At 43.2% G+C, this 22805-nt stretch overlaps 1 protein-coding gene across 5 annotated transcripts in view; it reads left to right on the top strand.

Annotated features, from left to right (window-relative positions):
- LOC130369751 (receptor-type tyrosine-protein phosphatase delta) overlaps nt 1–22805 on the top strand; it is a 205936-nt gene that overhangs the window by 142419 nt on the left and 40712 nt on the right. For all 5 annotated transcript variants that reach the window (XM_056575280.1, XM_056575279.1, XM_056575283.1 and 2 more), the window contains 3 exons: nt 14973–15161; nt 19408–19518; nt 22433–22702. In XM_056575280.1, coding sequence (XP_056431255.1) covers nt 14973–15161; nt 19408–19518; nt 22433–22702 — 570 coding nt within the window. The remainder of the gene's footprint in view (nt 1–14972; nt 15162–19407; nt 19519–22432; nt 22703–22805) is intronic.

Genomic DNA, 22805 nt, shown 5'->3' on the forward strand with positions numbered 1-22805 from the left:
CTGTCAATTTATCTCTTTGTCTGCCTCTCTCTCTCTCTCTCTCTCTCTCTCTCTCTCTCTCTCTCTCTCTCTCTCTCTCTCTCTCTCTCTCTCTCTCTCTCTCTCTTTCTCTCTCTCTCTCACACTTTGTCCCTTTCTCTCTCTCCCTCTCTCTTTTTAGTTTCATTTTGTATGCGCCTCATAGTCAAACCTAATTAGGGACACTGGCTGCACTTCGGTTGCGTATGCTAACATGATAAGATTTACTCCATTAGCGATTTACCCAAATAAGTTTCCATTTCTAAGTGAATTAAGTCTTCTGCATACCGATTTATGACACGATAATTAAGATGGCGGTTAAATTATGCAAATAGGCATCAATTTCTTGCGAGTGGTAGTGCAATAAAGTACATAGGAGTAGAAAAAGAAGAAGAAGAAGGAACAGCAGAGCAATTTAATTCCAATCAGTCAGTGCTTCGCATCTCACCACTTGAGCTCTGATATGAAGTTGACCATGTGGAAAATAGTGCGGCAGGTTCCATTAAGATAAACACACACCTGCCTGTGTTTCACTTTAATGGTCTCCTAGTCACAGGTTGTCGTCGTTGCCTTTCACATAACTTTTATTTCTCCCGGGACACGTGGCTGTCAAAGCAAGTCCTGGGCGTGCTCCGAGCGCGCGCGTGTGTCTGTGTGTAACACAGCCGAGGGAAAAGGTCAGCTAATTTGTTTACTCGCATTGGAAGTCAGCTGACATGCAGCAAAGTCGGTCGGTGGCTACGCTCTGTTAATGAGCTCCTTTCACAAAGGAAGCGCCTAAAGAGCCGTTGAGTTGGTCTTGATTACACACAGATGCAGAATGTGGCAGGCCCCCTGGAACAGAAAAAAAATAAAACGCTGCCTACTATCTCTCTAAAACACGACTCGGTTGGTGGTGAGAAGCGAAAATGGCTTTTAACACACACACACACACACACACACACACACACACACACACACACACACACACACACACACACACACACACACACACACACACAAACACACACAAAAAGAGGGCCTTGGGCAGTCTGAATAGCTTGCAATCTATTATGCACCACAATTACACAACACGCCAAATGAGTTACTATTGAGTGGGGAGTTTCCCTCCTATAGAGGAAGAGCTGGCTCTGCGACAACACCATCCTCCTCTTCCTCATATCTCCCAGGGAGCCCACAATTGGGCCCCTTCAGATTGTGTCCAGGGGCCAACCGACAGGAAAATCGAGCACTCCTCTATATGGATCCGAACCCGAACCCTCTGTGTCTGTGTGTGTGTGTGTGTGTGTGTGTGTGTGTGTGTGTGTGTGTGTGTGTGTGTGTGTGTGTGTGTGTGTGTGTGTGTGTGTGTGTGTGTGTGTGTGTGCGTGAATGATGGGGGAGGTTACATACAAAACCGTATCACCCTCTCTCACCCACTCTGCCCCCCCCCCCCCCCCCCCTCCTGAGTTTCATCTTCTCCGCTGGTTAGCAGGTTCTGTCTGTATAATGTATTCTATAATCCTCCTCTACCAACTGTTGCCTTCCATGTATTTGTGTATCGTTTAGGCAACTGCTTGTCCCTGTCCTGTATTGATCTAAGCGTTAGGCTGTCAGAGCACAGTGTGGCTGACCCCGTTTCTGACCCTGTTTACGGTGCTTCGACAGACCACAGTGTGTGTACGCCTCCATTCTCCGTCTGCATGGCGTTTACAAGGCAACAATGAAATGCTATAGATTTCTTGCAATGGGCGATAAATTAATCCTGTAAGCCAGATATTTAAACTTCCCGATAGTATATTATGATAGATGACGTTGGAGACATCACAAAATATTACAAAATAATATTTTTAGATACGAGACTATGCCTACTAAGTATGCACACATGTGCAGTAGATGGATGGATGGATATGGAAAGCCATAAAGAGATAATGTCACGTTAAACCCCTTTTTACCTAATACACATTTAAGTGTTAATTTTGTACCATTTGCACTCCAATGGACTGTAGCCGTGAACGGCAAAGCATCTGCTAAGGGGGAAGCCGGCCGTAGGCTGGGTGTGAGATGCTTAATTCCATGAAGGGAAAAGCACATTGTAGTAATTGCCATGCTACGAGGAGAGGTGACAAATCCAAAAGTACTCAGGCATATTAGCATTCGGATGGACTCCAACTTGATGGGAAGCGCCATTAGTAATGAACTTCTTCCCAGGCTCAGAGAAGCCATTTGCATGATGGGCAAAGCGCCACGCGTAATGATGTTCAGAGTTAAATCCAGCCTACCAGTCAATGAGCAGTAGCAGTCTGTCTCTCTATCGATGTGTACGTACGTCGCTGACTATGTACAGTTCTATATATATGACATGTCCTGAATCATGTGTGTCTTTAAGTCATGAACATGGGGCCTTTGCAGTTCATTATGGAAGGATGAAACTGAATTGTAACGTGATATTAGCCATGTCACAGATAGGATCCAAAACGCGGAAACCGTTAAAAATAATGTGTTTTAGCCATACATGTTTCACATTTTTTGAAGGCATTGTAATGCTGTTTGAGGCTCATGGTTCCTCCGTGACGGAGTTAAACCACCATCACATCATCGCCTCATCGGCCTACTGTCATTATTTCTGTGATCCGCCGTTCCCCCCTCCTCGACGAGCGATGTGAATCGATGCCCATCATCCGTACGTATCTCGGCAGAGCGGTCGGAAAAAACAGGGGAGATCCAGTTTTAGCAGGGTGGAAGCGAGTCAAGCGCGGTCCCCCAACCTCCTGGCGGGAACGGGAACACCGTTGGCACGGTAACGGCGTCGGCGCAGCCTCTTTGTCCCCGGAGCTGAAGACGACGCGGACGCTGAAGGGCCGGGCACCAGTGGGTCAGAGATAATTACCAAGCGTTGTTGTGAATCGTGTTTATGAACGTCGTGGCCCCCGCACGGCCCCAAGGTGCCGCCGTACGTCACGTCTTGAACCGCGACGTCCTCTAGATAGTTTGGGCCGGTCGTCCGTAGAAACAAGCACGCCATAAAAGACGGTCTTGTTTTAATACACCCTGGTTCCTTGTGAAATAACTGATTGTGTGTGTGTATATAAATAATGTATAAAAGTGCTGTGTTAGCTGGCTGGGAATGTCAATGTGGTGCACTGGGGGACAAGGCAGGTGGCCATTGTTAGATTATGGGGTTTGAGCTCAGTGGTTTGCAAAAGGCAGTTAAAGTGCTCGCGTCCAATTCTTCTGCACTCGACATGGATGACGGCACCCGGCTTGTCACGGAAGACTTTTATTTTTTAGTAGAATGAATGGATTTGAGGTTATTTCTCCATTCAGAGGGTCTTTGGCGTTCCCCTTTGTGGCTTAGCTAGAATGTGGTGGGACTTTAACCTTTTTACAACCACTGATTATTATTTATACATCTGCCAAGTGCTATCAAATAGTCAATGAAGGCAATTATGTAAAAGGAAACAATGCACATGTTTTGTAATTAGATTAAATATTAATTAAATTACCCATCGAACAAAAACCTGAAAAAAAACTTTTTCAACAAAACCGCCCAACTAAATGAATAAACAAGTTAAATTCCGCACCAAATTAATCGTGTGAATCGTGACGAATTAGCATTTGCACGGCACCCCTTGTATGTGTTGTGAGGAATAAATAAATAAATAAAGAAAGAAAGATCAGACTAACAAGATGGATGTGAGGTTTACCGCTCTGATAGGAAATGTGAAAACATCTGCCTAGGCCACGAAAGGATCGGGATTACTGCTTGAACATGATGGATAAGGCAGAGCGAGTCCATGTTGCCAAGGTGATTTCACAGATGTAAACAAAGCCCAGTATATTCATCATTATACGATTCAGGGATTCTGCTCTCCGCATTACGCTTGGTGCCGTTATGAATATAGAGACCTTGGACCTCATTAATGGCGAGGTAATTAGGTGGTTAGCGGTTTGGATTTTTTTCGGTTGTAATTTTCCCCAGCTCAGGGCTGGTTACCAGTAACCTCACCTCCGGGAATGTGAGGCCAATGTGGGAATTCAAAGAAATTACCTTCACATGATTTTATGGCTTATTCATATTTCCTCTTGCAATTATTGATATCTTTGTAGTTCTCTACACACTCTTATGCTTACAGATGTATATAACCTTCAGTAAAACAGAATAGTTTTCGCACTCAGATAATTTAATCATCAATTATGGAGTTGCTGTAGTTTGACCTAGCAGGACTAATGCTTTTTCTACATGAATTACTATGTCAGAGAAACACACTCCTGAGAGAGAGAGAGAGAGAGAGAGAGAGAGAGAGAGAGAGAGAGAGAGAGAGAGAGAGAGAGAGAGAGAGAGAGAGAGAGAGAGAGAGAGAGAGAGAGAGAGAGAGAGAGAGAGAGAGGGCGAGAGAGGGAGAGAGATGGAGAGACGGCGAGAGGGCGAGAGAGACATAAGGAGAGAGAGAGGGCGAGAGAGAGAGAGGGCGAGAGGGAGACAGGGGGAGAGGGAAAGAAGGAGACAGTCTTTGATCTCGGCCTGGCCCAAAAGTCATTTTCTACCAGATGAATCGGGCCCTTCACAGTCATCCCTAATGTCTCTAATGATGCTCTGGAGAAACTCCTCAAACCCTGCAACGGGTAGCCGCTAATTAAAACTAAACAACCCTCCCGACTGGAACTGAAAATGGGAAAAAAATAAAAAGTCATATCTGCCGGGAGTTTTTTTTTGTTGGTTGTGGGAGCCAGTAATGATTTATCTATACGCCGGCACGCGTCATCCAGCACCGACGGCTCCCGATGCATCATTAGATGGTTTATGACCGCGATGGGGGACGAACGGGAGGACGGGGGAAACTCACTTGTTCAAAGTCAACACGACGGCGCTTCAATAACACGCTAAACTATTCCCGTCAGGCGGCGGCGGCGGCGGCGACGCCGACCGCTGGCCGAGGGGCCTACTCTCAGCCCTGTCACTTCTGAAGGGACGGAGGGCGCGGCCCGGAGGGGAATACGATCCTCGGGAGTACGAGAACCTTCTCAGAGTAGATGAGTGTTCTTCAGACAATCCTTCTGACACATGTATCCTTAACCTGTAAACTTGACCTATGAAAACAAGTTTTTACAGGTTAAGGTTACAGGTTATATATTATATAAGTCTGACTAGAATTTGATTTACTTAAGCATCTACTATGTAAATCAAATACTAGTCAGAAAAATATAATTGTGTTTTTGGGATTGTGTTTTTAAAATGGATAGTTCTCCGTGTACCTTTTGTTAGCTTGAATATCATTGACATCCGTATTTGGAGATAAAGATGTTTGCATTGTCAAAGTAAGGCAGTATAGACTATTGATGCAAATTCTAACCAACAGCGCAGGGTTTGCCCAGTCCAAAGCAATATATATTTAAAGTTTGGCATATTGATGTATGTGTTTCTACCTGCTGGAAACCATCCCTTGATCTCAGACACTCCCCATACTCCCCGCCCTTAGCTCTACAGGTGCACAGGTAATTTCTGCTCCACATTTCACTGAGATATGGTGTGTGGAGCGATATGGTGTGTGGAGCGATATGGTGTGTGGAGCGATATGGTGTGTGGAGCATGACATTTGTGAGCAAAAAAACCCGCATTAGAGGCTTGTAGCGGCAGATTCAAGCAGTTGTAGTTATTGCCTTGTGTTTGTGCTAGAAAATCATCCAATGTTCTTGTTTTGCTCCATTAATACCTTCATATCTACTGTGATGTCTGCAGGCTTCCCCCGTCAACCTTAAGCAAGATGTCTTACCCATAGCTGCTCAATAATGACACGTAGCTAAAGTATTGCCAGTTGCTAAGGAAAAGGTTGCAAAGGTGTCACCTCAATTGAAGCACCTCATGTTTATTATGATTACAACGGATTTGGATATTATATCTCTATGGGGGTGTGTTTGAGTGTGAACATGAATGTGTGTTTGTCTGCGTGTTCATGAATGTGTGTGTGTGTGTGTGTGTGTTTGTCTGTGTGTTAGTGATTATGAATGTGTGAGATAATGAATTTGTTAGTGTGGGTGATCATGAAAGTGTTGGTGTATGTGATTATGATTGTGTCTGTTAAGTGTGTGGGATCATGAATGCGTTAGTGTGTGTGATCATAAATGTGTGTGTGTGATCATGAACGCAGGAGTAGTCTGATCTTGTACGTATCCTGGGGCTTAGGGATGAACTAATGATGAATGTGCTGCCTGTCCCATTTCAAAAGGGAGCCTTGAATCCACAATGGCAGCCCTTCTATGGAGTCACGTTGAGAACAGCCCTCGCAGGCGAATCCCAACAGGTCAAACATGCGTAGGGATGGATTGAAACCCAAAAGCGCTCAGATTAAGTACTTTTCCCACAGTGGGTTCACTCAATGCTTTTAGGCGATAGGTGAATAGATGGGCGGTGTAATGAGGTGTGTGTGCGCGAGTGTGTTTGTGTGGGGTGGGCCACAGTGGGCACATTGCTAGTTGTTTATAATCACTCTCCATGCTCAACTCGCTTCAGCAGTCCAGATGTGGGTTGATGGATTCATTTTGTATTTTATTCATACATATTTTTAAGGGGAACCACTCGCGGAGAAAAGGCAGGACATGTTGACACTTATCTTAGCGCGGTGTCTGACTCAGGGGTTTGTCAAAGCATTCTGCGCCCCGCACCTCAAACAATAACACCAGAGAACAGGAAACGATAAGGACACATCACTGTTGTAATTATATGCATTTTTCCCTTTTTTCATCTACATCATTTTTTTTTTCATTCGTCTCTCCAGCCCTATTTTTTTTCTTTTTTCTTCGACCACAAATTAACGAGCGACTGTTCCTCAAAGTAAATGGAATCATCGCTCAAGGTAACAAGCAGCAAATGGAATATGCAAAGAGGCGATGCACGGGGAGACTAAAGGAGGATAGGAAGGATGTGTGTGTGTCTGTGTGTGTGTCTCTGTGTGTGTCTGTGTCTGTGTGTGTGTCTGTGTCTGTGTGTGTGTCTGTGTGTGTGTGTGTGTGAGAGGCGGGCAGGGACGGGACGTAGAAAGAAGACAAATCGAGGAATCATTTCACTACCGAAGCGATTGTTAAGTAATTTTCCAGCAGCAGGCGAATGGATACGGTGCGGGTGTGGGGGAGGGGGGGGGGGGCGTGCCCCGTGCAGGAGTTGTGGGAGAACGTCAGAACGCTGTCAGGAGCGCCGATGGAAGACATCGTTGTTCTGGGCGGGGAGACACGGGGCGTATGGGAAGTGATTGTGGCACGCCATCTTGCTCGTTTTCGCTCTCGTTCGCTCTTGTTCTCTCTCTTTATCTCTCGTCCGCTCTCTCTCTCTGTCTCTCTCTCTCTCTCTCTCTCTCTCTCTCTCTCTCCCTCTCCCTCTCCCTCTCCCTCCCTCCCTCCCTCCCTCCCTCTCTCTCTCTCTCTCTCTCTCTCTCTCTCTCTCGACCCAACATTCCCTCTGAGTATGATAAAGCTAAAGCTGTTGTGCATCATGTCCTCAATGGGTTAAGGGGGGGTGGGGGGTGGAGGGAGGCGACCTGCCTGCCTTGAGACTTGCCCAGTCAGGCCAGTAGACAACCCCCCCGCCCCCCCTCATCCCTCCCTTCCTGCCTCATCTCTCCCTTTCTTCTCCCTCTTTAGCCGTCCATTTTAACACCAGCCCCGGAGGCCAGGCAGATACTCAGGCTTTCATTCATTTTCCCTCTCTTTTCTCTTTGCAAAGAATATGGTGTGTGCATGTGTGTTCCTGTGTGTGTGCATGTATTTGTTTGTGTGTGTGTGGGGGGGGGGGTGGGGGTGGGGGGGCGGGTTCATGGTTATTATGAATGGCGTGCGTCAACATAGTAGAGAGAGTAGCGCCGTCTCTCGCCCAAAGTGGATGGTGCGACCCCTCCCACCCCACCCCCCCTACCCCTCCCACCCCCTCCGTCGGGGTGGGTCAGGGTCTGGGTCGGGGGGGGGGGGGGGGGGGGGGTTGTGGTGCTGACGGAAACACAGCCGGGTCAGTTTAATGTAGACTGGTCGTCCGGTGCCATGGCTCCCCAGTGTCAGGGTGAAATTAGCCCGATAATTCATCGTCTCATGACTTCCTCCTCCCAGCATTCATTGTTATCAGTGTTTGGGGGAGGTGGCAGCGAGGGGATTGGCACATGCTGGAGGGGGTTTGGATGTTAAGCTAGGCGCTACATATGCACTTCAAGGAGCACAGTACACACTGCTCCTTTAGGTAGTAGAAGTGTCTGTAGTTATGGGTCCTACATCTCTCTGGGTAAACAGAGTTTTATACTGCAACTCATTCCTTAATGTGAATCCCCCCACCAAGTGTGATAGGTTTATTGAAGGCGCCTCATATTTGAAAGTGCATTAAGTGGTACTAGCCATTTAAGTTGCCATTTAAGTTGTATGTTATGTTTTAGGCATGAGCCACTATTTTTAATTAACGGCTTGTATCATTTGTGTGTATCCTTTTTATCTCACTATTCATTTATACATTTCAGCCCCCCCCACCCCCCTCCTCCCCCCAACATCGTAGAACAGTCTAAATATTTCACAGTGGCTCTTAAAAATAGTGCAAGTCAGAGCTGCAGAGCTATTTAAAATATATTGATCTTTAATCTTTACATTCATCATTTTTTTTGTACATACTGTACATTTCAAATTAGGGTAATGATTGTGGGGTTCGAAAATATCAATGTCATTGCAAATGAGCAATGCCAGCGAGCGACCATCTGTGAAGGAGCTTGTGGGGGGAAAACACAGAGAAAGGCCCACCGATGATTAATTGAATACTTGACAATGGTTTTTCTCACAATCTACGGCATTAGTCGACGTTTTTTTAATGGCAAATAAGCGCCGTTCCATTAATTACACCCTCAAAGCGGGATTTATGGAAGAAACAATCAGTACAGGGAAATGGGGGGTAGAGTATGCTATTCTTCATGGAGACAGATCGTCGCGGAGGTAAGGTTAAGAGAGGCTCACACTTATTTATCCTTTACTTTTCTGACTCTTTGTCACATCAATCCTCCACCTTCCTCTTTCTAATCTTCCTCCTCCCCTATTCGTCCTCCAGCAGGGAGACATTCAACACTGCGTTTGTGGTAATTCCCCATAGACAAAATATACTCTCTAATGATTGATTAAAACTCTATGATATGATTATGCAAACGCTATTTCGACCCCCTTGGAGCGCCGCTGGTGTCAATCCAAACATTGCGCTGTGGTTGTGTTTGGCACCACCCACACTGCCACCTTTTACAGCCTTGTTTCGGAGGTGCCAACTTATTGTGTTGACTCACGGGCGGTTTGTGTTTGAAAGGGTACAATCTCCTCTTTAAACTCTATTACTCCAAATGGAGCCGTTATTACCCTGCAAATCCCCCGTAATGTGTGCATACTAATGTGCGTGGGATGAGATGTTAATAGGCTTAAGTAAAATACCCAAAATATACATTAACCCAATTCGATTTTCTTTTTGTATGTTTAATGCTTATTCCTAACTCTGCCTATTAATCTTTCAGATAAACACGCATAAACAGTTTTAACCCCCCCCTCCTCCCCCTCTCCTACACACAAGTCACACGCCATCACACCAGTATCTTGGTTCAAAGGAGGCCCAATGCTGCACATATAGAGGAGAGTATTGCGTTTGTCGTTTATTATCTAAAGCAGAGACCATTGAGGAATTTTTAAGGCATATACATTTACATCAAGGGCATTTAGCAGACGCTTTTATCCAAAGGGACGTACATTAAGTACATTCGTCATAAGAAAGTGAAACAATATATCGCATATGCATACCATACACTATATGTTTTACCACATTTGGCGATAAATAGTGACTTAACAGACATTTATTTGAATTCATCTTTGAGATTCCCCTTTTTCAGAAAAATGTTTTTCAGCTCCCCCCGCACTCTCTACCGTCCCCTTGTCCATACGGCAGTCTACAGAATAGACATGTCATCCTTCTAATGTCAAAGGTCAACCCTTTCCCCCAATTGCATGAATTCCAATTATTTCACCTCAGGCAGTGCTCAAACGGACAGGTAATGTCTGGCGGAAAAAAAACTAAGTGCAAGTCACTATATCAGGTTGCATGATTGACACCAGTGCAAGGTCCCACGTTTTAACAGCAGTGTGTGGACTGCATCGGTGTGTGTGTGTTTTTATATAACCTCCAGTGTTGCTCACACAAGCAGCTATCGTTAAATATAAAAAAGTAAATTGCCACATCTGCAAAGTCCTCTCCAAGGTAGTCGATAAACATTTATGTTCTTGACACAAATGTGTGGAAACCCCAAACACATTCACACGCACGCACACAGACACGCACACACACACACGCACACAATTGACGCGCAAACAGGCGCAAATAAAGATGTACAACAACGAGAGAATTATATCGAAACTTCAGTGCCGCCAGGCATGCTGCAGTGAGAATAAATATGTACATTATAAATATCACTGAGGACTTGTTCCCTCAACGGGTGACAAACAAATGGGCAGAGTAGAACAGACAATCCGAACGAGAGAGAGTGGGAGAGAGAGAGAGAGATGGGGAGAGAAAGAGAGAGAGAGAGAGAGAGAGAGAGAGAGAGAGAGAGAGAGAGAGAGAGAGAGAGAGAGAGGGTGGGAGAGAGAGAGAGAGATGGGGAGAGAAAGAGAGGAAAAACGGGGACAGATGCTGTCATATAATTGGCAGAAAAAGGAATGGCTGGCCACCTTTTGTTCATCAAGAGCTGCTGCCATTGCTTGCATTATTTTGTTTTGTGCAACAACAAAAGCACAATTAACAGTTCCCTCTTCCATGCCAGCACGACAGAACCAAAACAAAAGTGAATGCATTAGCGCGAATCTGGAGCAGAGAGAAACACTCTGTCTAAAATGATTAAAGTCAATTTTGAAACGACTTGTCCTGTCCTGAAACACTTTCCATAGTGTGGAATGTGAAAAAAATAAAATTAAATCGGAATCAACAACGTTACATAAATTAGGAAATTAATGAAAAAAAAAAAAAAAAAAACTCCCACTTGAGATGAATAAGCTCATACGTGGAAGAAATAGCCGTTGAAGAAATTGTTAAGATTCCAGGGAGAACACGCCAACACTAATCACATTTAGACTCTCCAGCCATGTCCTACCAGAATCCCAATCGCCGTCATGGGTGATTTTCTCATTAGTGGCGTGGCAGGAAGAATATATCACCTGGGGTTGTCACTCAAGCTAATACCACTGCACTCAATCATACTTTGAAGGAGATAGGGTTCACTGATAAGAAAATTAGCAGGTCACTGAGCTCAAGTAATAAATAAATGACGCACACTAACCCGACACTTAGAAACACGCGCTGGATCGGAGACACTGCGGCAGATATCCGGCATCGTAATATTTATCTTATTAATAATAATACATAGGCCTCTCTACATATATAGATATATATGTGCACGAGTCACAGCAATCTCATTCCACTTTCAAAAATGACGTGATGTTGTCTGTAGTGCATTTAGTATATGATTTGGACTGCAAATCATTAGTTTTGGCTCTGCGTGTCGATGCCTTATGAAATCAATAGAGATAATCTCCTAATGGGTTGCAGGCCGTGTCCAGCACTCCTACGTCTTGTACAAAAATGTGCCCACTCAGGGATTTTCTTGAGCCAATGTCCTTTTTATACTCGTCCCATACTTGGCACCACATTCCCATAAGTCCTGTTAGGCTGGCAGTAGTTAATGTGTGCAAATTGTCATTGGGGGTCCTTTTATATCAAGCACCAGCGCTCAGCACTTCTAAAGAAGGTGACTCCAGCCTCACTTCCCCTTCCATCTCATTTAGTGTGTAGATCCATTGTTGAATTTATATATAGAGAGAGGGAGAGAGAGAGAGAGAGAGAGAGAGAGAGAGAGAGAGAGAGAGAGAGAGAGAGAGAGAGAGAGAGAGAGAGAGAGAGAGAGAGAGAGAGAGAGAGAGAGAGAGAGAGAGAGAGAGAGAGAGAGAGAGACTCTCTGGAACACTCTGGACTCTTGTCTAGGGTTGTCCTTGAGATTGCAGCTTTCAATGGTGTGGAATAACAAGAGTTTAATGTATGTATTTACACAAACCAGTTGTGGTTTTACCGGATTGTATACATGTGTTAAGCAAAAACCTGGCTTAGATCAGGCCTATAATTCCCACCAACAAAATAAGCCATCGATCAACAATGAACACAACTTATTCACCAAGCATGTCAGAATTCCACCCTTGAGTGTGTTGTTAACAGCCTCGCCTGCTCGTTGCTGATCATTTAACATCAAGTTCAAAACAAGGTCCTTGACAACTGTTTGCACTGCATATCCCCCCTCCTTCAATTTACAATTTGCCATGTCCGCCATGATACCCGTTTGTCAATAGTCAACATTAAAAAACAAACTGTACAATATACATGGCAGCATTTCAAATTAAACGTCCATTAGGGAGACCGATTTATTTTTTGCTTGCTCGTTAGAAAAGTGCTGCAGCAGCTCCCATTATGCTGAGTGTTTGACCAGCGCTGAAGTCGGCAAATGTGTTACATTTTTGTACAATTATTAAGTAATCCGAATGTGACACGCTCTGACGTAGCGAGAATAACGTGAAGATGTGTTTCATAAAGTTAACCCTTTGTGTTAGTCATTGGTAGTGCGGATTGCATCTGATCGCGATGCTGGTGAGGAAAGGTCGATGGTGAATCTCTGTTGCCATGACGTCGTGTCAAGTGGAGAGGGTGGTATTTAATTGCACTCAGGGCCGGGGAAAACAAAAATCATTTAAAAATGACAGTTGTGGGTAAGCATTTTTTTTTTTTTAAACACAAGTGGGGTATGCATCTTGGACCCCCTTCAAATGGAAAGAAGAAGGTTGTACTGAAAACACCTTGATCGTACCTGATCACAGTCAATTGAGTAGTTCAAACTGTGTTTATAAATGAGTACTTCACGCATAGTGGGGCAGCCTTTTCTCAAAAAGGCCGCTCTTACGAGAATATCTTATTTGGCAAAATGTGTTTTTATTGTTTTGTTAATGTCACTAAATAGCCTCAATCAATGTTCTTAATGTGCCATGGTTCATCTAAGTGTGCTTGCGGCTATTGTGTTTGATCAGTTTCAGTTTCAATTTAAGTAATCGTCTTGTTTGACCTTGAGGAGACCGAAGGAAGCTACTGCGTAATGTTCAATCGTTTCCAGTTCCCGTCCCTGGATTTCCCCTTTTCAGTGGCCATCTCATTCATTACTATTATTGAATGGCTCTTTTGTAGTTATTATTAGTTTAAAATAAATCTGCGAAAAATGTTAACTCCATTTTTCAGGCATGCTGAAAAAATATAATCTCCATTTGGGAATGTTTTCTGTTTTGTGAAGGAGCTCTTGTCATTTGACCACGAAAGTTAAATTATCTGGATTTTTTAATGTCCGTTTCTTTCTAGTCATCACGACAACATAGGCAATATGTCATTATTGAGATTAAATGATAATGGAAAATTACATTTCTACTGTTATCGATGCTGTGGATGCAAGGGAAATGAATAAAATTGTCTAACCCCCCTCACAATCCCATGGCATTGTGGGTAGAGATGTGAGCCATATCAGTGGGCCATGAACACTGTATATACTTTATATCTATGCATCACAACCAAAGCAGCAGTTTCCCAGAGAGTTATCGGCTTCAATTTAAAACAAACAACCCCCATAAACGACTGTTGTAATGTTTCCCTTGCTCTGCATGCAATTATACATTTCAAGTGGTACTCTTGGGGCCTACAAAGGTCTGAGAAAACCTCACCAGCGGATACGATGCTGCTTCACATTACACATCATGTTAAATCATTGCAGGGTTCTGTCGAGAAACACCACTGATATCGTAAGAAGAAAAAAAATAGGCCTGCAGACGTTTTCTTTTTATTCAAAACATCTCATTGCAATTCAAAGAACAAAATTGAACGCAATGCATTCGAGGCATGCTGTAAATTGAAAAAGTGAATCAATAATAGCCCATGGCAGTTGGCCGGCACACTAAATTACTAAAGTACAAAAGAAGTTTGAAAGTTCACCCTGTTGTAATAGGGTTTGAAACATCTTTGGAGGAGATTCTCCTGCCAGATACCCAAAAGCGTTATTGGAAGGGGGCCACTGTTGTCATTTGGCTCTGCGCAGAATCTGAATGATCTTTTCAAACCGATGTGTCCTCATGAAAATTTCATGAACAAAGTGGCTGTTCAGGACAGAAGCATAAGCTGCTAGTTAACCATATGGCAACCAAGTTTAAATGTAGAGGTTTGATAGGAATCTAATGAGCAGTTACCTGAATCGGGCTTTGTAACAATGTAACACTGCTATACAGATGGAGATATTTCTGTATTTTGAATTGAGTTTGCATAATCAGCTCAGAACACAAATCACACATTGCATTCAGCAAGGTGAATATAAAAGGTATTATTACTTTTATATTGTCTTGTTTTGCTGCAATAAAATGCCAGAGTGAGATACAAGCTAATTATCCTTCTTTAGATTGAAAATGCTTAACTCTGTTTATACGGTAAACCGGGGTGAAGAAATTCATGCAAAGCAGCCAGCTGAGTTTTAAAAATAAAAGGATGCAGTAGTGAGTCCCCATGAAGTACTGCAAGTAAACCGACGTCGGCTTACTTATAGTTTGTTTTTACAGTTCTAATATCTACAACTCATTTGAATTGGTCGATGGAGGAAATCAGCCAACTCCAACTTGATTTTTGGTAACCAGAAGATTGCTGGTTCGATCCCCGGTTCCTCCAAGCGTCGCAGTGTCCCTGAGCAAGGCACCAACCCCTTAGTCCTCCCGGCGAGCTGGCTGTCGCCCTGCATGGGTGACACCGCCGTCGGTGTGTGAATGTGCTTTGAGTGGCCAGTGGTTAGAAAAGCGCCGTATGAATGCAGTCGATCTTACTGCTCCGGGTTGACCCCTGTCCCCCTCCCTCCTTGTGCCCCCAGAGGACCAGCTGCCCGCGGGGTTCCCTACCATAGACATGGGCCCCCAGTTGAAGGTGGTGGAGCGGACGCGCACCGCCACCATGCTCTGCGCGGCCAGCGGCAACCCGGACCCCGACATCTCCTGGTTTAAGGACTTCCTGCCCGTCAACACCACCAACAACAACGGCCGCATTAAACAGCTCCGATCGGGTAGGTCGACTCCACCCCTCCCCGCCCCCCTCCCCCCCAACGCTGCCCTCATGGCTAGCACCCTCCGAGTACTCTGGGAAATCCCAACACTGGGACTTTTGCTTTGGTTTTTTTTTTTTTCTTTTGTGTGTATATTTTTGGGTTGCTGTTTTTTCTCCTTGATTATTCTTCTACTGCTTTAGTTCCCACTGTGTCCTTCTTCTTCTTGTTTAACTTGCACAGTTTGGTTTTGGTTTCTGTAGGTAATGGCATTGAGTCCTCTCTTCGACTATCTGTGTGTGTGTGTGTGTGTGTGTGCGTCCGTCCCGGTGTGTTGGTCCAGGTGTGTGGGTCCTGGTGTGTGTGTGTGTGTGTGTGTGTGTGTGTGTGTGTGTGTGTGTGTGTGTGTGTGTGTGTGTGTGTGTGTGTGTGTGTGTGTGTGTGTGTGTGTGTGTGTGTGTGTGTGTGTGTGTGTGTTGTGTATCTCCCCTTCCTACCCCTTGTCTTCCAGTGTTGTCGTGGCCCTGTCGAACTTGTCCCTTCTTGTAAATGTTCTGCTTCTATATTTGCGTCTTCATTTCTCACTGCTGTAACTCTTATATTTTACTTAGAAGGATGTGTTGGGGTTGGCCTTTTTATGTTGATATGATTTCCACTGCCTCTGAGCAGTTTGTTTTTTGCTGTGGGTTCCATTCTCGTCATCACTTCTTTCATTGTTTTTACTCACTCAGAACTTGCAAAATATGCAAAAAAGAGGAAAGAATTAACTAGGAAAGCAGTTGCCAAGCACTACGACTATCACATATTTGCACAAAATGTCTGTGATTTTCATCTTTTGTCAATTTTTCGAAGGAGATTTTTACATCAGAATCTGAATGTGAAACATTTCCTAGCTTCTAAAGTCACACTTGTGTTGTGTGAGGTCAACAAGGAAATAACATTTAAGGCACAAGACGCCACTTTTCATTACATACTCCAACCTTGAAACTTTGAATTATGAGGAATTTCTGCTTTACGTGCCGTAGAGCTTTTTTTAATTAGTATGCAGCAACTTAATCTAAAAAGTAGTCCCCTGAATCATTCAATACATTATATATTTTCTTATAATGCAGCTGGAAACACATTTGATTCACAGTAAAACGTAACTCTTCTATGTTTGACCACCTGTCCTCCCAAACTTCACAGCTGTCCTTGTCGGGTCTTCTTCGTGTTAACCCTCCTTCCCTTGTTTTCAACAGAACTGTGTAGAATTAACCCTTTGATTTAAAAATGTGGGACTTTCGATTCGCGTAGCGTTGATGCTTTAAAAACAAACCTTGTTAACTAAAAACCTAAGAGCTATAATCACATTCTTATGCTGTCTTTCTTCTTCTCTGTATTTTTAAATCTACAGAATCCTTTGGTAAGTGCTTAGTTCTGAAGCACACATCACCCCCACTAATGTTCATGTTACCAACAACTATTAAAATGCATGGCATGCATTTTACTAACAGTTACAGTAGCCAACTCACAGAGGTGGCAGGGACACACAAGCTTACCCTACCCACCACGACTGGTCTCACTACCAGCAGAGGCACTTCTAGGACAGATAATTTTACGTTAGGCACAAAAAGTTTAGCACAAAAATAACAATGATTAATGTTTAACCTGTCTCACGTGTCTGCCACTCACTCACTGACCCACTTATCCACTTACTCTCTTCACACCTGTTTGTGTTACGTTAGGCTGTGTCCAGATTCTCCGTAGCTCAGGGCCTAGCAGAGCCAAAGCATACCAGGAGCCGCAGCTCCCACTCTTGTTTCCTACATGCCAAATCCACAAAGTCTTTCCTTTGTAATAGATGGGCCTCACTTGGTCCTCAGAAGTCATTGTCGCTACCGACATTGGCCCCAAGCCTGTGGCACTTCAGTGTGTTCAAAAGTTCCTCTCTCTAACCTATGGTTTTCCTATGATGACTCCTGCCTTTTCTTTACCACTAGAGTACAGAAACTCTCTCTCTCTCTCTCTCTCTCTCTCTCTCTCTCTCTCTCTCTCTCTCTCTCTCTCTCTTTCTCTTTCTCTTTCTCTCTCTCTCTCACTCTTCCCTCTCTCACTCTCCCTCAGAACCTTTATTTACGTACCCTGTTAAATCTAATTTGATTCTTCTTCCAAAGCCCCCCAAGCCTCTATCTTCTCGTACTAATGCTTCTTCTTTCTAATCTTATTTGCATTCATATTATCCACCCAGGTGGTACACCAATAAGAGGTAAGAGTGCTGAACTGACGTTCACAGAATGAAAATAAAACGAATTCATTCTTGCTGTCAACCCATCCATTCATTCGAATCACCCTCCATTTTTCCCCCGTTTACCGATTCCAAATCCCATTTCGTTCATCAAGATCTTTTTTTCTTTGGTCCTGTTTCGTTGACTCTTCCATTTCTGTACGTCTATGCTTTATTTTACTCCTTTGTCTCCTGGTTTTCCAGGCCCCACTTGGCTCACTTGTGATATGCTTGCCATGGCTCAAATAAGCATATCCAATGACAATTATTTTTAAACAATTTTCTTTTTTTATCCGTTCATTTTTGTTTTCTTTTCGGCCATAGCGAATCATGTGTCCCTCTTTTTGTCCAACTAAAACAACCAAGCCTTTTTTCCCCTTAGCTGCTCTTATTCAGCTCCTAAAGTATACGCAGATTGCCGTGGAAGCACGCAGGCATGCTGAAGACAATACTGCCTTTTCTATGCCTTTTTTTCTCCCAAAGAGTTATTTCTATCTTTGCAAACTATTTTTTTTTAATTTCCTCTATTTGCTTTCCTCTTCTGTACCTTCTACAAAAAAGCCCAAACAACTACTTTTTTGATAAAGTTTCTACGGTGCTTTTTTTCTCTTTCACCTATTTTTCTTACTTTTCTTGGGTTTGGAGACTATTTTACTTTTTTGACTTTTTTCTTCAGGGTTTGGGGGAAGGCATACAGTTGAGGCCGGCGAGGACCCTGATTGGCTAATTTTTGCCGTGTGACATGGAGTTTGAGAGTTGTTGAATTTAAAGCCATTTTTCCCCTCGGGTCATGTGACACCACACTGCTGATCCCATTGGTGGATTTTTATGGGTGTCTTTTGTAGCTTTGACAAGCTTACGCAGTGGTTGGTTGACTTCTTGTGGGCTCTGGCCGACATTTTGAATTTTGTCTTCTAATTCAATTGCATTTTATTTTTCAGCTAAGGGTTGTCAGAAGGTTGTAAGTTGTGCCGACATACATCTCTTGCTATTTGGGAAGATGTGCATGTCCAGACTTTTGTTACCGAGGGTTATCTATTGGTTTCGCTTTGCACAAAACTGAACAATTATTTTTTTAAACATGTAAGCAGCCTTTTTTCAATTTTTTTATACAACGCTGCATTTTTGATAGTCACTTCAACATCAAGAAGTCCCAAATTTAGATGACTGTTTCAAGTCACATGTGATTGAATATGCTAAGTCCATACCTAAATTTCTTTCTTTCAATTGTCCTCCCTTTTTATGCTGCTTTCTTATACTGTAAACCTCTTTTGTTTGATCCACGCTTCCCTGAAGCAGTATCACTCATTCCCATATTGACCAGTCCAGTGATCTGTTGTATATTGTAGGTCTCGCCCCTATACCTCACCTGTAATTTGAATTATATAGCATATATTATTATCCTCTTAATATGCATATGCATATATACAGGCTTTAGGATGAGTTAAGATGGCATCGATCATTCAATATTTGAATGTTTTTCTTGTTCTCTCTTTCAAAGTCATCAAAGATGATACAAATATACAATTAATAAAATTAATAATGCAAGTTCAGCCTTGTTAATATTATTATATTTGAATTTATGCACATAGTCTGTCTGGCCTTGTTCAAAGCAGCACTCCTTGTTGAACAGCATTCCTTTATTTCATGTGCAAGGTTTGAAGCTGCAATCTCACAGTATGTGAACAGTGGATATTTCCGAAGATATGATAAATATAGGGGAATAACTTTGAATCACTTACAACTTTAAACTGATACGTGAATTCCCGATATGTGAAACAGTAAATTGGCCACTCTTAAAGATATGCAACTCGAGGTGGTTTGGGATTCAATGATTTCTTGACATTTCCATTTATACTACCACAGTACCAACTTTTAATTGGGCAGAGCCAGGGGAAAAAAACAAAGGGATAATCGCCTTTTGAAGCATGTTCTCATTTAATTTTTGATACGGTCACGATTTTAACCAATTATCTCCCTGCATCCATTGTTATTCTCAACTAGGGGCCCTGCAGATTGAGCAGAGCGAGGAATCGGACCAGGGAAAGTATGAATGTGTGGCCACCAACAATGACGGGACGCGCTATTCTGCTCCCGCCAATCTGTATGTGCGAGGTAGGAAGCTGCGGTCATCATAACTCAGTCAACAGGTTCATGTACACGTTTGACTGAAAATCAAGTGTTAAAATATTGAATAGTAAGTGAATGATGTGGGGTCACGGAACTGAATCTGAACCTTGAACCACGGTTTGCCTGGTTGCGTCCTGCGAACACATGTGAAGAAGGTAATTATGGTATGGAGGTTTTTCTTGGGGGAGGGGGGGTTTGCACTCAACCTACCTGTGTGGATTTGAACCTGTTTGCTATGCTAATTGTTTTTCTTCTCCTCTAATTGATTATCCGAAGTCTTAACTTGAATGACTTAACCGCTTGTTGTTTTTACCTACTAATCACGCCTGACAGTTTTAACGAAACGTGGTGGACCACTCTCTGCCCCTAGATTTTGAATGTCGTGTGTGTCCTTTCCACCAAGTAGTTTAACAGATCCTTCCAAATTCTGTCTTTTGTTTCTCTCCTCTTGAAGGACCGCCTTATTTCACATTTTTCGTTCAATAATTAAAAACGTAATGAATAACATTATGTGCAGCTTAGTAAATTAGTAAAAAAAAAAACATCACCAAAAATTCAGTTGATATCTACTGCACATTTGTCTTAAAAGTAGGCCTAAATACGTTATGCGCTTATACAAGACGGTGCCAAAAGAAATGTAATCTCATCCATATGACAAATAAATAATAAATAACTTAACAGAAATATAACAGAAAAGGGTCTGGGAAAGAGATCCCAGCTCCCACCGTTTTGAACCAGAGGGTCCTTCAGTCTTGGCATAGCATTTGACCTCCTTGATTATGGCCTTTTTACTCTCTGTGTTTCCCTTGTCTCTCTCCTTCCCTCATTTTATTTTTGCTCTGCATCAAACCCTAAACATCCCTCAGAGCTACGAGAAGGTTGGTGCTTTTACTTTTTAAAACCAGAAATGATCAGTCATTTGTTTTCCACCAAAGCCTCAAAATGTGATTCATGTGACCATATCTCCATGGCACCATAGCTGTATCATCATTTATTTTACAATGTTAACCTCCGTTGATGCAATTTCCGAATAATTTGCAAACGCTGTCGTACGTTCTGTGTTCGTGGGACCCAGTGAAAATGGCAGACTCCCGATCCTTGACTGAATGCTTGAACATTCAGTCAAGAAACATATTAACACACACTGCATGCTAACACAACTTTTAATCTTGGAAATTGGGCGGGAGGGTAAATGGTATTTGCATCTTTTGGCGGGAGTTTGTTTGCATGGTCACCCGGTAACGCTCAAGTTGAATGTTGTCTTCCCCTTACACCTGTCAGTGTTCCTGCTTGGTGACTTCAATAAACGCCAGCACAATAACTTTGGCATTAATGTGTGAGGACAGGACCACCAAAATATGTAAACATGTATATTTAAAAATATTATTTACAATGCCTAGCTTTTCAGAATAAAATTACTAAATACTAGGTAGCTAAAAATAATTGAATAAGTGGACTCACTCATATTACATCGTGGTTAAAATGCCCCCTTCTGCTTTTACAGCAAATTACATTTTGTTGAGTGGTAATATTCCCCCTTTCCCCCAGAGAAAAATACATTTCCTCTGATGAGAGTGACTCAACCCTAGGATGTCATGAAAGAATAATGTGTTTGAGTCATTATCATTAATACTTGACAAATGTAATGATTGAATTAACAGGTTGAACACTCCATAGCAGGGGAACACAAGCCAATTGGATATTAATTTAATATAGAAGGAGATAAAAGTTGTATTTAATAATGCAACAAGTTCCTCTGCTGTTGATTTCCTCTCTGGAGAGGTGCATTCTGCTTGGCATAACAAGCCGTTCAAAAGGTTGGCAGATGACATCGGGACAAATGTCAGTCATCTAAAGATGGCAAAAAATGTGTCCATTTCGTAACGCACGTCATATCAAAATCCTACCAACATTGTATAAGAGCGTTGGTCACTAATTGTCACTTCACAGAAAACCCAGTGAGTCTGAATATTCATAAGCAGTAACACTGAACTCATGCCTTAAATTTTGACATTGTGATCCTTTCCATTTTGCCTTGCATCCTACCACTCTCGGCGTTAACACCATGTGACAATGCCAGTTGTCATACCAAATTATAAAAAATTAACCATATTTGACTGACCCTGTGAACCCTTTCCATTGGGTGTTGCAGCAGTGCAAATCTGAAACCGTTGTGGTTTAGTTTTTGCGCTGTTGCAAGAAATATGACTTGAAATCGAGTGCAATAGCCTTTATGTCCATTGTGCTCTACTCCTTAACATCGATTCTCTCTATAACGTGACTGTTAAAGTGAGTAGTGTTTCATCCAATAGGCATGGATCCATCTCTGTGTCATTTAAATATATTTTTTATCCTTTTGTGTAATTTTATTTGAAAACCAATTATTTTCAATGTGCATCTGCTTTTGCGGCAAGTCTGATGACCACAAAAGCAAACACTGTTTACATTCCATTGTGATACGTGTCCCTTTCTGAACGGTATCTGTGTGTGTATGTGTATGTGAGGATTTGGTGCGACACATTCATTCCCATCAACTGGGGGCGTGCAGCATAAAAACAGGTTGCCATTCAACTCTGCAATCCATTTTTACCGTCCAGTATTGTATGTGCTGTTCTGTTCACACCGCGTAGTCACATCATATTTTTGTTCATGATTGTCACAGTTATATGTTGGTATATTGCCTTAAGTCCAAAGGGTGGTTTTAATAAACACTTTTGCTGTTATTGTTATGTCATCCAATACTTCGGCTCCGTTACCAACACTATATTTGTTCATATTTGTATCGGTATACCGTCAAAGTTTACATGAAACGCCTGACATTAGCTCCAACGGCAGCCATTATGTTCCAGTATCCCTGTCTTCTCTTCCCTGGTTTTGAACCGACTTCGTCTTCCCCCAGTCCGTCGGGTCCCGCCGCGCTTCTCCATCCCGCCCACGGACAACGAGATCATGCCGGGCGGCAGCGTCAACATCACGTGCGTGGCGGTGGGCTCGCCCATGCCCTACGTCAAGTGGATGCTGGGCGCCGAAGACCTGACCCCCGAAGACGACATGCCCATCGGACGCAACGTGCTGGAGCTTACCGACGTGCGTCAGTCGGCCAACTACACGTGCGTGGCCATGTCCACGCTGGGGGTGATCGAGGCCGTGGCGCAGATCACGGTGAAAGGTAAAGACAGACGCTTGGTTGGTGCCAAACAACCCGAGTCCAGTGATCACAGGTGTCATATCGAGTGCACGACTGTCTAGTACTTATCTTATTTGATAACCAA

The sequence above is a fragment of the Gadus chalcogrammus genome, chromosome 17 (assembly GCF_026213295.1).
Source record: "Gadus chalcogrammus isolate NIFS_2021 chromosome 17, NIFS_Gcha_1.0, whole genome shotgun sequence".
NCBI classification, from domain to species: Eukaryota; Metazoa; Chordata; class Actinopteri; order Gadiformes; family Gadidae; genus Gadus; species Gadus chalcogrammus.